Here is a 13,777-nt window from a genome sequence, read left to right as displayed (position 1 = left end):
AAGGACACACCATAGTTTACGCAAGGGTGTAAAGAGTTCATTAAGAAACAAGAAAAGAGTATACAGTCCTAGACATGGACTGTGGGTATACTGCATGGTGAATTTTGTGTGTAGAGACCTGGGTTAGGCCTTTTGAGACTTTTACTTCCCCCTCTTCATAATGTTGGGGAGGGGCCCCAGCTGTTTGCTATTCTGATTGGTCGCCTTATGATCCCCTCCTGATAGCTCTCAGGGATCTAATGAGGAGGCCCTTTTGGGGTTATCTGGGACTTTTGCTTGACCCGTAAAGAGTATGGCATCTTGTGGCCACGGTCTCGTGGGATCTTTCCAGCAGCCTTTTCCTCAGGAGGTTTCCAGGCAGGGTCTCACAGCCATGTGGTCTGCCTTCCATGTTGTCTGCTGGACCAGTCACCCTCTCTTTCACTATACTAACCTGCCTCACTCAGTCCCCACCCACTGCTGTCAACATCACAATTTACATCTTTGTATTTGTATATGTGTGCCCATCAACAGAAATTTGCAATGATTAATTTATGCAGTTATCATTTAAGTTACAAACAAAATATACATTCATAACTCTGCTGTGCTTTTGTTGAGTACATTAGCCCAGACCAGAATGTAATTTCTCTCATAATTCCTCAAGGCAGTTGAAGCAAGACTGGGATATTTTAAGTAAAACTTTACTAAATGTTTATGATAATAAAAGAGAGGAAACCACAGAAAATAATATATGGACAATTTGGCCTACATAATATACCTTGCTCTCTAGGGTCCTAACCCTGTCCATTTCTAGCACCTGACTTATTTTTGTGTTCTGGGCACCATTTTAGCACTTTTAGTACTTTTCACAGAGTCTGAGTCCTAAGATAGGATGACCAAGGTAGTAATAGGGATTTCTCCCAGCTTTAGATAAAACTGATTCCCTAATAGAGGATTCCTTTCAAAGGATTCTGGATGACTGACCTTGGGAATTGCCACCCCCCAACACCCCATTAAGGGATATCATAACCACTTGCAAGATGTTTCCTCATTTCAGTGTAACACAAACTATAGCAGATGATTCTTTTGTACAAGGGCCCTTCCAGGACATTCAAGTAGATTTGTATAATAAACAGAGACTTTAAAATTCATCGTTCGAGTTGCAGATTTGTGAGCTACCTCTATAGTAATAATTGAAACCATGAAAATGGATGAGATTATATAAGGATAATATGCAAAAAAAATAGTGCCTAGAATATAATTTGTCAGTAATATGGAATTAGTGGATGGATGGATGACTGAATGAATATTAGCAGCTCCTCGTGAGGCAATTATTTATTTTGCAGATCCTATTTGACTTTGTTCAGGCTAATTTCTAACTCTGTCTTAACTCTTTTTAGACCAGTTGAATCTAAAGCTCTTCTAATCCTCTTTCAGAGGGAGATTTCTTTTCTTTCTTTTAATGGTCACAAGTTTCTATTATATTTATGTAAAATAAAAAAGCCCCAAGAAAATTAAGAGGCATATTTAAAAACTTGCAAATAATGAATGAATCAGTCTTTTTTAAAACTCTTTGATAGTTTTCAATTAATTACATGGAAAAAAAAATCTCAATTTTTTTTTAGCAAGACTCATATGTAAAGAGGAAATTTATTTTTAAGCTTTATATCCTGCAAATAAATGGAACTTCATTGAGTCTTACATTATAATCAAGAATTTTCACAATCTGCATGTTAACATTCTATTTTGTTGTCTTTGTTAAGATATATCATGTTTTTTTGAGGTTAGATGATAAAACCATTTTATTTTAGCCTTACTATATTTTTTCAACTTGATTGTTTCTTTTAAGATACGTGGTTTGAATCTCCTTTTGTGCTCATGTTTTCGGTATGTAATAGTTTTTAAGTTTTCTGTGATTAGTCACTACCATATTTTATGGAGAATTATCCATCATTTATAAAATTTAGGAGCAATTTATCAGGTCATGTGCAATTCTATATTGCATTACAACTATTGGTGTTTGATAAATTTGGTTATATCTTCTACACTCTAGTGAGATAGGGTGCTATGTTACATTTTTAAAAAGTTTAATTATACTTTTCTGTGTATGAACTCAATGGAATACTTTCCTTTATTAGAGGGTTGTGGCTTTATGGAACAGTCATACATAAAATACAGAATTTCCACGTACCATCCTATTAATACTTGGCCTTGGTGTGGAATACTACAATGGATGATAGCACATTTTTTATAAGTATTTTATTAATTATGGTCCATGGTTTACCATATGGCTCACTGTGTAGTAAAGTTCTGTGGTTTTAAAAAAGTTTTCAGTCTGTTACCTTATATACAATCTAACATGTCCCCCTTTAAGCTTGTTCACATGTATATTTCACTGCTCTTAATCACATTCATGGTGTTATTCTTCCATCACTATCATCAATTACCAAAAACATTTCCATCATTTCAAATAGAACTCTGTACATTTTAAACGTTAATTTTTCACTCCCTATGCCAGTTGCCTGGTAATTAACACTCTTGATTCTGACTCTATGCGTGTGGTTATTCTAATTGTTTCAAAATGTGAGATAATATTTCTCCTTTTGTGTCTGACTTATTTCAGTGAACATTACTTTTTAAAAATAATATACTTTTTAATAAAAAAAAAAGATACTTAGAATATATAAATGTGACTTTAAAAATATGGGGAATTCCCATATGCCCCGATATCTACCCCTGACACATTTTCCCATGTTTACAAAGTCCTTCATAGTGTGGTGTATTTGTTAAAATTGATGAACACATTTTGGAGCATTGCCACTAAGCATGGATTATAATTTACATTGTAGTTTATACACTCTCATGCACAATTTTGTCAGTTATGAGAAGATATATAATGGCCTGTATCTGTCATTGCAATGTCATTCAGGACAATTCCCAAGTCCCGAAAAAGCCCCTGTATTACATCTATTTTTTCCTTTCCCTCCCTCTGAATCTCCAGTGGCCACTGTCTCCACATCAATGATAACAGTTCTTCCATTACTGGAATCAGAATAAATCTGTAGTAGAATAACAGTAAGTCTACTATAGTCCATCATTCATTCCCCAATCCTGAGGATTCTGGGATGGTGATGCCTACTCTGCCTCTAATTGAGAGGGGCCTTAGATCCCATGGGGCAGATGGATGGGGCTTTCTTGCTTGCAGTTGCAGACTCTTTCTCTTCCTTGGGATGGTCATTGTCCATCATCATCTCTGTTAGTTGTCCTGGGTGAGTCCAATGAACTGGAGAGTAGGTGTTGCAATGCTATTGACATCCAGGGCCCGAATGGCACAAGGAAAGCCCAAAGATTTAAATCTCTTGGACATAAAACTTAGTCTAGTACTTACTATAGGTTCAAATAGAAGGGGCAGAAGAGCTATGTGTGTGGAAACCACAACTGAGTCCAACTTTGTCACACTGGAAAGCATAAATTCCAAAGTAGGGCAGGGTAGTATATTTAGTATATCTAATATCACTTAGTATATTATATTTAATGTACTAAACATCTGTGAATATACCACCCAACCTATAATTCTGAGCAGTCTGTCCTGCCTATAGTGTCTGGGTGTCTCTAGAGCCCTCAGGAGCCCTGCTATTTGAGGCAGTATTTACTTCGGCAATCAATGAGATCCTGCTGAGAGGTGCATAAGTGTAACCTCTGGAATGACCTTCCCACGCACTTTGAAGTCTTTTAGCCATATAAATTTATTTGTCTTTATCCTTTCCCCCTTTTGGTCAAGGTCTTTTTCCAGTTGCACTATGTTACATTTAGAATTTAATGATGAAAAATATCTCCATGAAAAAGCCTGAATAATTAGAGTGTAGAACAGTAGGATTGAGATGAAGCCTAGAGATGCACATTCTTTGCTATTTCTTATTCTATCAGATCCAACCAGATTAAGTCTTTAGTCTAGAATTTATCATCTAGAAGAGCTGATGAAATGCAGTAGAATCTAAGAAATATTATATTAGAGGTAACTTACAATTTTGATCTGAGAGATGGTTTTGGAACTGTCCCATAAAGTGTTGTTGTGTTGTAAAAATCATATTGATTTTTAGATTTTTGAGATTGTATGTGTTTTATGTTTTGAATAAGTTGATTGAAAGTAAGATGCTTGGAGGATATGTAAGTTGTGAAGAAAACTTATTTCTCTCTAGTATCTTATATTGTATGGCAACTCCTTTTCCCAAAGGCAAAAATAAATAATTTTTATGATTGATTTACTGTAGTGATTTTACATTTCAATGAAGTGGTAACTGGATCATGTAAGGAGAGGCAGAAGCAGAGGTCAGAGAAAGGAATATTTTTTAAGAGATATAATCAGGTTGATTTGATACAGGTTAATGAGATATAGATAGCAACTTTTTTTTTTTTTTAAGATTTATTTATTTATTTATTTAATTCCCCTCCCCTCCCCCGGTTGTCTGTTTTCTGTGTCTTTTTGCTGCGTCTTGTTTCTTTGTCCGCTTCTGTTGTCGTCAGTGGCACGGGAAGTGTGGGCGGCGCCATTCCTGGGCAGGCTGCACTTTCTGTCGCGCTGGGCGGCTCTCCTTTAGAGGTGCACTCCTTGTGCGTGGGGCTCCCCTACGCGGGGGACACCCCTGCGTGGCAGGGCACTCCTTGCGCGCATCAGCACTGCGCATGGGCCAGCTCCACACGGGTCAAGGAGGCCTGGGGTTTGAACCGCGGACCTCCCATGTGGTAGACGGACGCCCTAACCACTGGGCCAAAGTCCGTTTCCCTAGATAGCAACTTAAAGTACATGTATAGATCAGTGCTATCAAAGTTTTGGTCTGTAGAATATCCATTAAAAGGTGTTTTTCTAGGCAAAAAGGGCCTAAAAAGGGAAGATTTGCTGTAGAGGTTTTTGATTGAACCCTGGGAAGAATCAAACCTGATCAAACTTTAGCTTGTTCTTAAAAGGGTATTTTTCTTTCTTTTTTTCCTCTGCCTTCCTTCTTTCTATGTGAATAAATAATTATCTGGAGCCTAGTATCAAAGAACAGAATAACCGCATTGGATAAACATGAGTAATGACTGAGAAAGGTGAAGTACAAAAGAAATTATAAAAACATTAAGCTGAGGATGTCCTAGGTAAGAGTAAGTAATGTGGAAAGACCATGCTTATAGGAAGGACTATGGTCTCTGCAGGAGGAATAATAGAAATAGTTAACTCCCCCCCCCCCCTTTTTTTTTAGTGTCTGCCCTGTGTGTTCAAATAACATTCCCATTTGTAAATAAGGGAGCTAGAGGTAAGGTACAGGAATTTAAATTCCAAACCAGAGCTCTGTTCATTGGTTTTCAAACTTTTTTTCCCCCAAAGCTGCAGAAACTTTTTTTTCCATTTAGGGAAATCTTATATGGAACCCCTCACTTTGCAGATAAAACCTAAACTGGTTGAAATCAGGGTAAGAGGATCTGAATCTCAGGTGGCTCAATATTTTCTTTTGCCTCTTTTCCCCCTGTTATCTCCTGAAGCTCTCTAGCACCTCTTTAGAATACTGCTGTCTTTCATCACTTGGTGATAGTTGAAAGTTGCCAGAAAAATATACTCAGATACCTTCTGTTTGGTGGTGATCTGGCAGCCCATTTCATTAAAAGGACGTTAATAGAGTTGATCACATAAACCTGTGCTATGTTTGTAATCAACACTTTTTTTTTTTTTTTCAAAAGCACATTTTTAAGGACTCAATTGTCTTTGTCTTAAAGGTTGTGGCAGTGTTGCCTGAAGATATGAGACCAAGTCCTAGTCCATATGGTTTTCCACAGGAATTGGTGATATGTACAGTTATTGTTGGATTTTTTGCTCTTTTCTTGTTTTTGTGGAGAAGTTTTAGATCGGTAAGTAATCAATGCTGCATTAAAAGAATGTTCATTCTAAGTTTTCTGCTCTAACAAGTAATATGGAGAAAATATTTTTTATTTTAAGTAAACAAATTAGTTATGTGGGTTACTCATGTAAATGCATGACTACTAGAAACTGAGTATAGATTCAAAAGAATTTATTTAATTGTAAAAATTGTACAGAATTTCTTTGTACAAATGTTCTAATCCAATACTAAACTGAAAGTCTTTCTTCCTTCCTCCCTCCTTTCCTTCTTTCCTTCCCTCCCTCCTTCCTTCCTTTCTTCCTTCCTTTTTATTTATTGCTGTGTTTAATACACTAAACATCTGTGAATTTATCACCCAACCTATAATCTAAAACACTGACTGTTACTTAGATTTAGGTGGTTTTCTTATCTCCCTATTTTAGAGGTAACCACTATTTTGGATCCTGTGTCAACTATTCCTTTGCCTTTTTAATTTTTAAACTTTTTTGTCATATTTACATTATTCCTCAAAGTCTGGTGTACAGTTTTAGTTGTTTCCAATTTTATTAAAAGGTTATCATGCCATATGCCATGTTTTTTTTTTTGTTGTTGTTAAAGATTTATTTATTTCTCCCTCCCCCTGCTCCCCTGTTGTCTGCTCTCTGTGTCCATTCACTGTGTTCTTCTGTGTCTGCTTGTATTCTCATTAGGCGGCTATGGGAACTGATCCTGGGACTTTCTGGAGTGAGAAAGAAGTGATTACTCTCTTGTGCCACCTCATCTCCCTGTTCTGCTATGTCATCTTATTTTCTCTCCTCTGTGCCTCTTGTTGCGTCATCTTGCTGTGCCAGCTCTCCATGTCGGCTGGCACTCCTGTGTGGGGCAGCTTTCCTGTGTGGGGTGGTATTCCCACGCAAGGCGGCACTCCTTTGTGAGACCACATTCCCGCATGGGCCGGCACGCCACGTGGGCCAGCTTGCCACAAGGGCCAGCTTGTCCTCACCAGGAGGCCCTGGGCATTGAACCCTGGACCTCCTATATGGTAGACGGGAGCCCATTTGGTTGTGCCACATCTGTTTCTTCCATATACCATCTTTTAGAACTTTATTCCATACTATATTGCTAAGATTTATCTGTATTTTTAGATGAGGCTGCAATTTTTTACTTTATTGTAGAATATTGCATTGTTAGAATTTTCTACAATTTATCCATTTTATGAACTTGGGCATTTGGATTGTTTCCAGGTTTTTTCTTATACAAACAGTGCTGCTGTATACATTTTTGTATGTTTCTCTTGTATATTTGTGGAAGTCTGTTTTGGAAATATACCTGCATGTAAAATTACTGGTTTGTAGGGTATGTGGTGGTTCTTTTTTAAAAGGTAATGCTAAATTCTTTTTCAAAATGCCTATACCAATTTACACTTCCACCAGCAATGTGTAACAAATCCTGGAGATCCATCTGATCTATATATTCTCCATCACTTGTTATTATTGAAATTCTGATGTTTGTCATTTGAATGGATATAAAATGGTATTTTACCATGGTCTTGATTTAAATTCCTACTTCACTAATGAGATTGAGAATCTCTTAATAAATGAGAATCTCTTAATAAACTTCATCTGTATTTTTTATTCTCTTAAATCTCTCTTTCTCAATTTTGTCCATTTTCCTTTTGTACAGTTTGATGTTTTCTTATTTGTAGGAGTTCTTTATGTGTTCTTCATGCTGTTGACTTGTTGCTTATGTGTATTGTGAATATCCCACTTGGAAATATCTTTTCATTTCCTTTGGGGTGTTTTCTGATGAACAGAAATTCTTAATTTGAAGTTTTGTTTTTTAACACTGCAGTACTTAATCCATCTGGAGTTAGTTTTTTGTTTGGTATAAGGTAGAGATCTGCTGTAATTTTTCTCAAAGGAATAGCCTTTCTTTTCCAGTTACATTTATTGAGTAATCCCTCTTTTCCCCATATGATCTACCATGCCAAATTAGATTTCCATATACAGATGGATCTTTTCTGCCCTCTTTATTCTTATCCATTGGAAGCAGATACATGTATAATATTTTATCTCCATCCATTAGGTCAGTCTTGCTGATTGAATAATTGTGTTCAAGTTTAATATATTCTTTTAATTTTTTGTTTCCTTGATCTATCAAGAATGAAGAAAAGTGGACTGAATTCCATTTGTGATGTTGGACTTACCAATTTCCTCTTGTTCTGTTAATTCTTGCTTTTTATTTTTGATGATATTTGTTAAGCTCATATATGTTTAGAATTGCTATATATCTTCATAGTGAATTGAACCTTTTATTACCATCTCATGACCCTCTCTAATGCTAATATGCTTCTGTCTTAAGGTGTTTTTTTATCTGATGTTAATATAGCTATATTCTTCCTTTTGGGTTATATTTGATACGTCTTTTTCCATCTTCATGCTTTCTACCTTTCCACAGTGTATCTTTTATGAATTTTTTTTTCTTCTAATCTGACAATCAGTTTTTGCAATATTGAGTTTAGTCTATCTACATATATTGTGATTATTGATGTATTTGGACTATTTTCTTACAGCTAGTTTATTTATTCTACTTTCTGTATGGTTCTTTTAAATTCTTTTTAAATGGATGAGTAAATCTCTCTGCGAAGAAGACAAGAACCTTATAGCACACTCTCAAATCCTAGTCTCTCTTTTCACTTTCTAACCCCCATCATCTAGAATTATAGTTCTGGAGTATTGAAGATATATGTCACTTTTTCTTTTCTTTCCTCTTAATTTTCTCCCCTGCTCCTCCCTCACCCTTCAAGACAACAACAAATAATACCAAGATATTTGATCACCCTTAAATGACATATCTCTTGCAGGATCTCCTGGATTTAATTTTCATAGTATGGGTCTTTGTGTGGCAGACCTTTGAGGCTTTACTTTGAAAGCTTGAGGATATTTGAATTAAATACTCACACTGGAATGGTAATTTGTCTGGCTATAAGCATTCTAGGTACAAAGTTCTATCCTTTTGATAATTTTAAAACATTTCCCCCTTGTTTTTTTGCATCTAATTAATTATTGAAAAGTCTACTTTCAATATGATTCTTATTTATTTATAAAAGCTTCTCTGTGAGAGCTTTTAGAATATTTATTTGTTTATTTCAGGTACCAGGGCCAGGGATTGAACCCTGGACCTTGTACGTGGGAAACCGGCACTCAACCACTGAGCCACATAGGCTCCCTAGAGTCTTTTTATTTTTATTTATTCCCTGCTCCCCCTCGTTGTCTGTTCTCCATGTCCATTTGCTGTGTATTCTTCTGTGTCTGCATGTCTTCTCTTTAGGTGGCACTGGGAAGTGATCCTGAGACCTTCTGGAGTGGGAGAGAGGTGCTCAGTCTCTTGTGCCACCTCAGCTTCCTGGTCTCCTGTATCTCTTATTGTCTCTACCTTGTGTCTCTTTTTGTTGTGTCATCTTCTGGTATCAGCTCTCCACTCAGGCCAGCTTGCCGTTGAGGCAAGCACTCCTGTGCAGGCTAGCACTGTGCTCTGGCCAGCTCGCCTTCATCAGGATGCCCCGGGAATCAAACCCTGGGTCTCCCATATGGTAGAAGGGAGCCCAGTCACTTGAGCCAAATCTGATTCCCCTGAGAATCTTTTAATATGAAATTTTTATTTCTATGTAATGTCTCTAAGTATGATTTTTTCCCTTTCTCCTTTGGATTTCTCTGGAATCTTTTAATATAACTTTCATCCTTTTTTTTTTTTTCAATTCTGGGAAGTTTCTTCTCCATTTACATTTTTTTTTTTTCTTTTTCTGGGACTACTGTTTTGCAGATGTTGGCCCTTCTACTTCTTTTTTTTTTTTAAGATTTATTTTTTATTTATTTCTCTCCCATTCCCTGCCCCCTGCCCTGTTGTCCGCTTTCTGTGTCCATTCGCTGTGTGTTCTTCTGTGCCCATTTGTATTCTTGTCAGCAGCACCTGGAATCTGTGTCTTGTTTTGTTGCGTCATCTTGCTGTGTCAGCTCTCTGTGTGTGCAGTGCCATTCCTGGGCAGACCACTTTTTTTGTGCTGGGAGCTCTCCTTATGGGAGCGTACTCCTTGCGCGTGGGGCTCCCCTATGTGGGGGACACCCCTGAGTGGTAGGGCACTCCTTGCGTGCATCAGCACTGCGCATGGGCCAGCTCATCACACGGGTCAGGAGGCTCTGGGCTTGAACCTTGGACCTCCCATGTGGTAGGTGGATGCCCTATCCGTTGGGCCAAATCCGTTTCCCCCTTCTACCTCTGACCTCCATATCTCTTAACTTTTATTTTTCAATTTCTGTTAAGTTTTCCTGTTACCATTTTAAGAGAGTTTCTCAATCTGATGTTTTAATTCTTCATCTAATCTGTACTATTAAGCCTTGTCTTTTAAATTTTTTCCTTTTTAATTTTATCTCTATATATTTTCTGTAGGTGATTTAAGTTCCCATTCGCCTTACCTACTTAATATTTGCTTATGTTTATATTACCTCAGTCCTAAGACTGATCTCCTTATTAATGGATTTTTTTTTTCTTAATTATTTGAGACCGAGAGGGAGGTTAAAAAGAAAAGGATTTAGTTTCTTTATAGTCAGTATCAATGGCCTTATGATAACATCTCTCAAACAGTGTTACTTTGGATATTAAGGGAAATATTAATAATGACTTCCAGAAATTGTTTAGGATCCTATATGTTGGGGTAACAATGGGTTAAAGGAAATTAATCAGGTATCTTTTCAGCAGATTTATTTGAGAGCCTTAAATATGCTAATGTACCATTTGAATCTTCAATTGGGAGGCTTTAATATGTAGCATTTTTCTCATTGGAATTAGAACACTTTCAACTCACTTATGATAAAAAACATATTTTTCAGTTGGTAGTAGAAAGTAAATAAATTGGATTTGCTTTAACGTATATTATTTTAATGTGATTTTTGTTAAAATTTGTTCCAGGTTAGAAGCCGGATTTATGTGGGTAAGCTCTTTTTACTCTTTTATTTTTTATTTTTTTTTAAAGATTTATTTATTTATTTAATTCCCCGCCCCGGTTGTCTATTCTCTGTGTCTATTTGATGTGTCTTGTTTCTTTGTCCACTTCTGTTGTCGTCAGCGGCACGGGAAGTGTGGGCCGCACCATTCCTGGGTAGGCTGCACTTTCTTTCGCGCTGGGCAGCTCTCCTTACGGGGCGCACTCCTTGCGCGTGGGGCTCCCCTACGCGGGGGACACCCCGCGTGGCACGGCACTCCTTGCGCACATCAGTACTGTTCATGGGCCAGCTCCACACGGGTCAAGGAGGCCTGGGGTTTGAACCGTGGACCTCCCATGTGGTAGACGGACGCCCTAACCACTGGGCCAAGTCCGTTTCCCTCTTTTTACTCTTTTAGACCTCATCATTGTTTATAATTTTAAAACTTAAAATAATTAACACATGATAATATTGACTTTTTTTTAGGAAGGGAGAAAAAGCTTGCTGTAAAACTTGCTTCACTAATTGAAGAAAAATGTAAACTACTTGAAAAATTTAGCCTTGTTCAAAAAGAGGTAAGGCATTTTTGAAAAATAACATGGAAAAATATTCAGGTTAGAGTAAGGATTTTATACTTCTCAATGTGGATACTACTCAATGTTGATACTTTTAAATATAAATTTAAGATTATCAGTGCTTTGCAGATTATAAGAACTCATTTGCTCCCTACCTTTGACACTTAATATTACCAGTCTTATTAATTTTAACTTTTGTGGTAGGTACATAGTAGTTTCTTCTTGTGGTTTCAATTTGCATTTCCTTGACTAGTGTGCTTAAGCCCCTTTTCATATATTTATTGACCATTTGGATATCCTTTTTCTGAAGTTGCCTGTTTACATTTTTTCCCACGTTTCACATTTTTTAAGGTATGTTTATCTGTTTTGATATCTAGTGTTCCCTCCCCCCCCAATATTTTGAATATGGATCCCCTGTTGGATACAGGTATCACAAATATATTCTTTCACTCTGACCTTTTTACTTCGAATGGTGTCTTTTAGTAAGCAGAAATTCTTGATTTTGACATTGTCCTATTAATCTTTTCTTTATGATGAATGCTTTTATTTACTGCTTAAAGTTTTACCTAGCCAATGATTTAAAGATGTCCGTCTGTGTTATCTTTTATAAACAGTTTACAGACAGATTTGGTGTGTAATCCATCTGAAATTGAAGGTGTTACGGTATAATTTCGGGTTCAAGATTCAGTTTTTTTCATGTATATCCATTTAACTAGTGCCATTTATTGAAAAGACCATCTTTTCTTCATTGAACTACAGTGTCATCTTTTTCATAAATGAAATGACAAAATATGCGAGTCTGTTTCTGGACTATCTTTTTTTCTTTTAAAAAATTCTTGCTCCAGTAACATGGTTTTTCATTTACTGCAGTTTTGTAACAAATCTTGATGTCTGAGAATGTAAACGTTCAGCATTGTACTTCTTCGCCTTTCCATATAAATTTAAAATCAGTTAATCAGCTTACACACACACTCTGCTAACACACACACACACACACACACACACGGACTGTTAGGATTTGATTGGGATTGCATTGAAATATAGAGTAATTTGGAGAGAATTGACATTTTTACAATATCTAGTTCCTATCCATGAACTGTGATATACCCTCCTACTTAATGTCTTTTTAAAATCCACTAATGTTTTGTACTTTTTCATGTTGAGATCTTATACATCTTTTCTTAGATTTAATCCTAGGTATCTATGGTTTCTTAAATTATTATAAATAGCATCTCTCTCTCTCTCTTTTAATAGCTTTACTGAAATAAAAGTCTTCTAGTATGTCTTCTGGTCTGTGAACATTGGATGTCTTTCCATTTATTTTGGTCTTCTTTAATTTCTTTCAGTGGTTATAGTTTGAAGAGTGTAAAGTTTGCATGATTTTTGCTAAATTTATAGGTAAATGTATTTTGTTTTTTATAATTATTTTTGATGCTATGGCATCATATGGAATGTTTTTTAAATTTCACTTTTGTTTTTAAATTAATTCTCTTGTCCTTTCTAAACATTTATGGCATCTTTACTGAGGTCAACCTTTTTTTGCAACTGATATTTGAAGTTTGTCCTTCTCTCTCTTTTTATATATTGATCAGCCTTGATCAGTTTTTTGGTATTTTCAAAGAACATTTTGACTGAGTTGATTCTTTTTATATTATTTGATTTTTATATCATTTGATTTATATTATTTGATTTCTTTACTTTCTCTATTTTTTCTTTCTCTCACATTTCTTTGTCTCATTTGCTCCTCTTTTTCTCATCTCTTGGATGAATACTTTAATTAGTGAGTTTTTTAGCCTTTCATAATTTCTACATTAAAGCTAAATTTTTCTCTTAAGTGGGACTTTCATTGCATCTCAGCAGTTTTGATATGTCACATTTTCCTGATCATTCAGTTTAAAATATTTTATAATTTTTATTGTGACATCTTTTCAAACCATTTTTCTTTTGGAAGGGTGTTTGTTAATTTCCAAACTTTGGGGGATTTCCCAGTAATTTCTTGTTACTGATTTCTAGTTTAATTATACTAGAATTAAACATTTTAATGCATAGAAAACATTTAGGAAATGTTTTGTATGCATTTAAAATAATGTAATTCTGAAGCTGTGATGCAGAATATATATATACACATACAAACACATATGTATACAAGCATATAAACACATGCGGTGTAAATATATACATATTATTATCCTCTACTGATACTATGCTATTTACTCATTTATTGATATATAAGTATAAATATTGGACTCTGTTTTTTAAATTCATATTGTCTGTTGGTTCTAGAGAGAAGTGCATTAAGATTTCCTACTATGTCGTGGACTTGTTTTGCTTTTTAAATTTTTTTCTCAGTTTTATGTATATTGAGGCCATGCTATTATTAGGTACATACAGA

The 13,777-nt window shown here is 35.8% G+C and overlaps 1 protein-coding gene across 4 annotated transcripts in view; it reads left to right on the top strand.

The window, feature by feature from the left end:
- Positions 1–13,777, top strand: part of MIA2 (MIA SH3 domain ER export factor 2) — a 137,972-nt gene that overhangs the window by 62,850 nt on the left and 61,345 nt on the right. For all 4 annotated transcript variants that reach the window (XM_058293530.2, XM_058293531.2, XM_058293528.2 and 1 more), the window contains exons 7-9: positions 5,731–5,862; positions 10,797–10,818; positions 11,297–11,385. In XM_058293530.2, coding sequence (XP_058149513.1) covers positions 5,731–5,862; positions 10,797–10,818; positions 11,297–11,385 — 243 coding nt within the window. The remainder of the gene's footprint in view (positions 1–5,730; positions 5,863–10,796; positions 10,819–11,296; positions 11,386–13,777) is intronic.

This window comes from Dasypus novemcinctus, chromosome 3 (genome assembly GCF_030445035.2).
Source record: "Dasypus novemcinctus isolate mDasNov1 chromosome 3, mDasNov1.1.hap2, whole genome shotgun sequence".
In the NCBI taxonomy this organism is placed as follows: Eukaryota; Metazoa; Chordata; class Mammalia; order Cingulata; family Dasypodidae; genus Dasypus; species Dasypus novemcinctus.
This window is presented reverse-complemented; position numbering and strand designations above follow the sequence as displayed.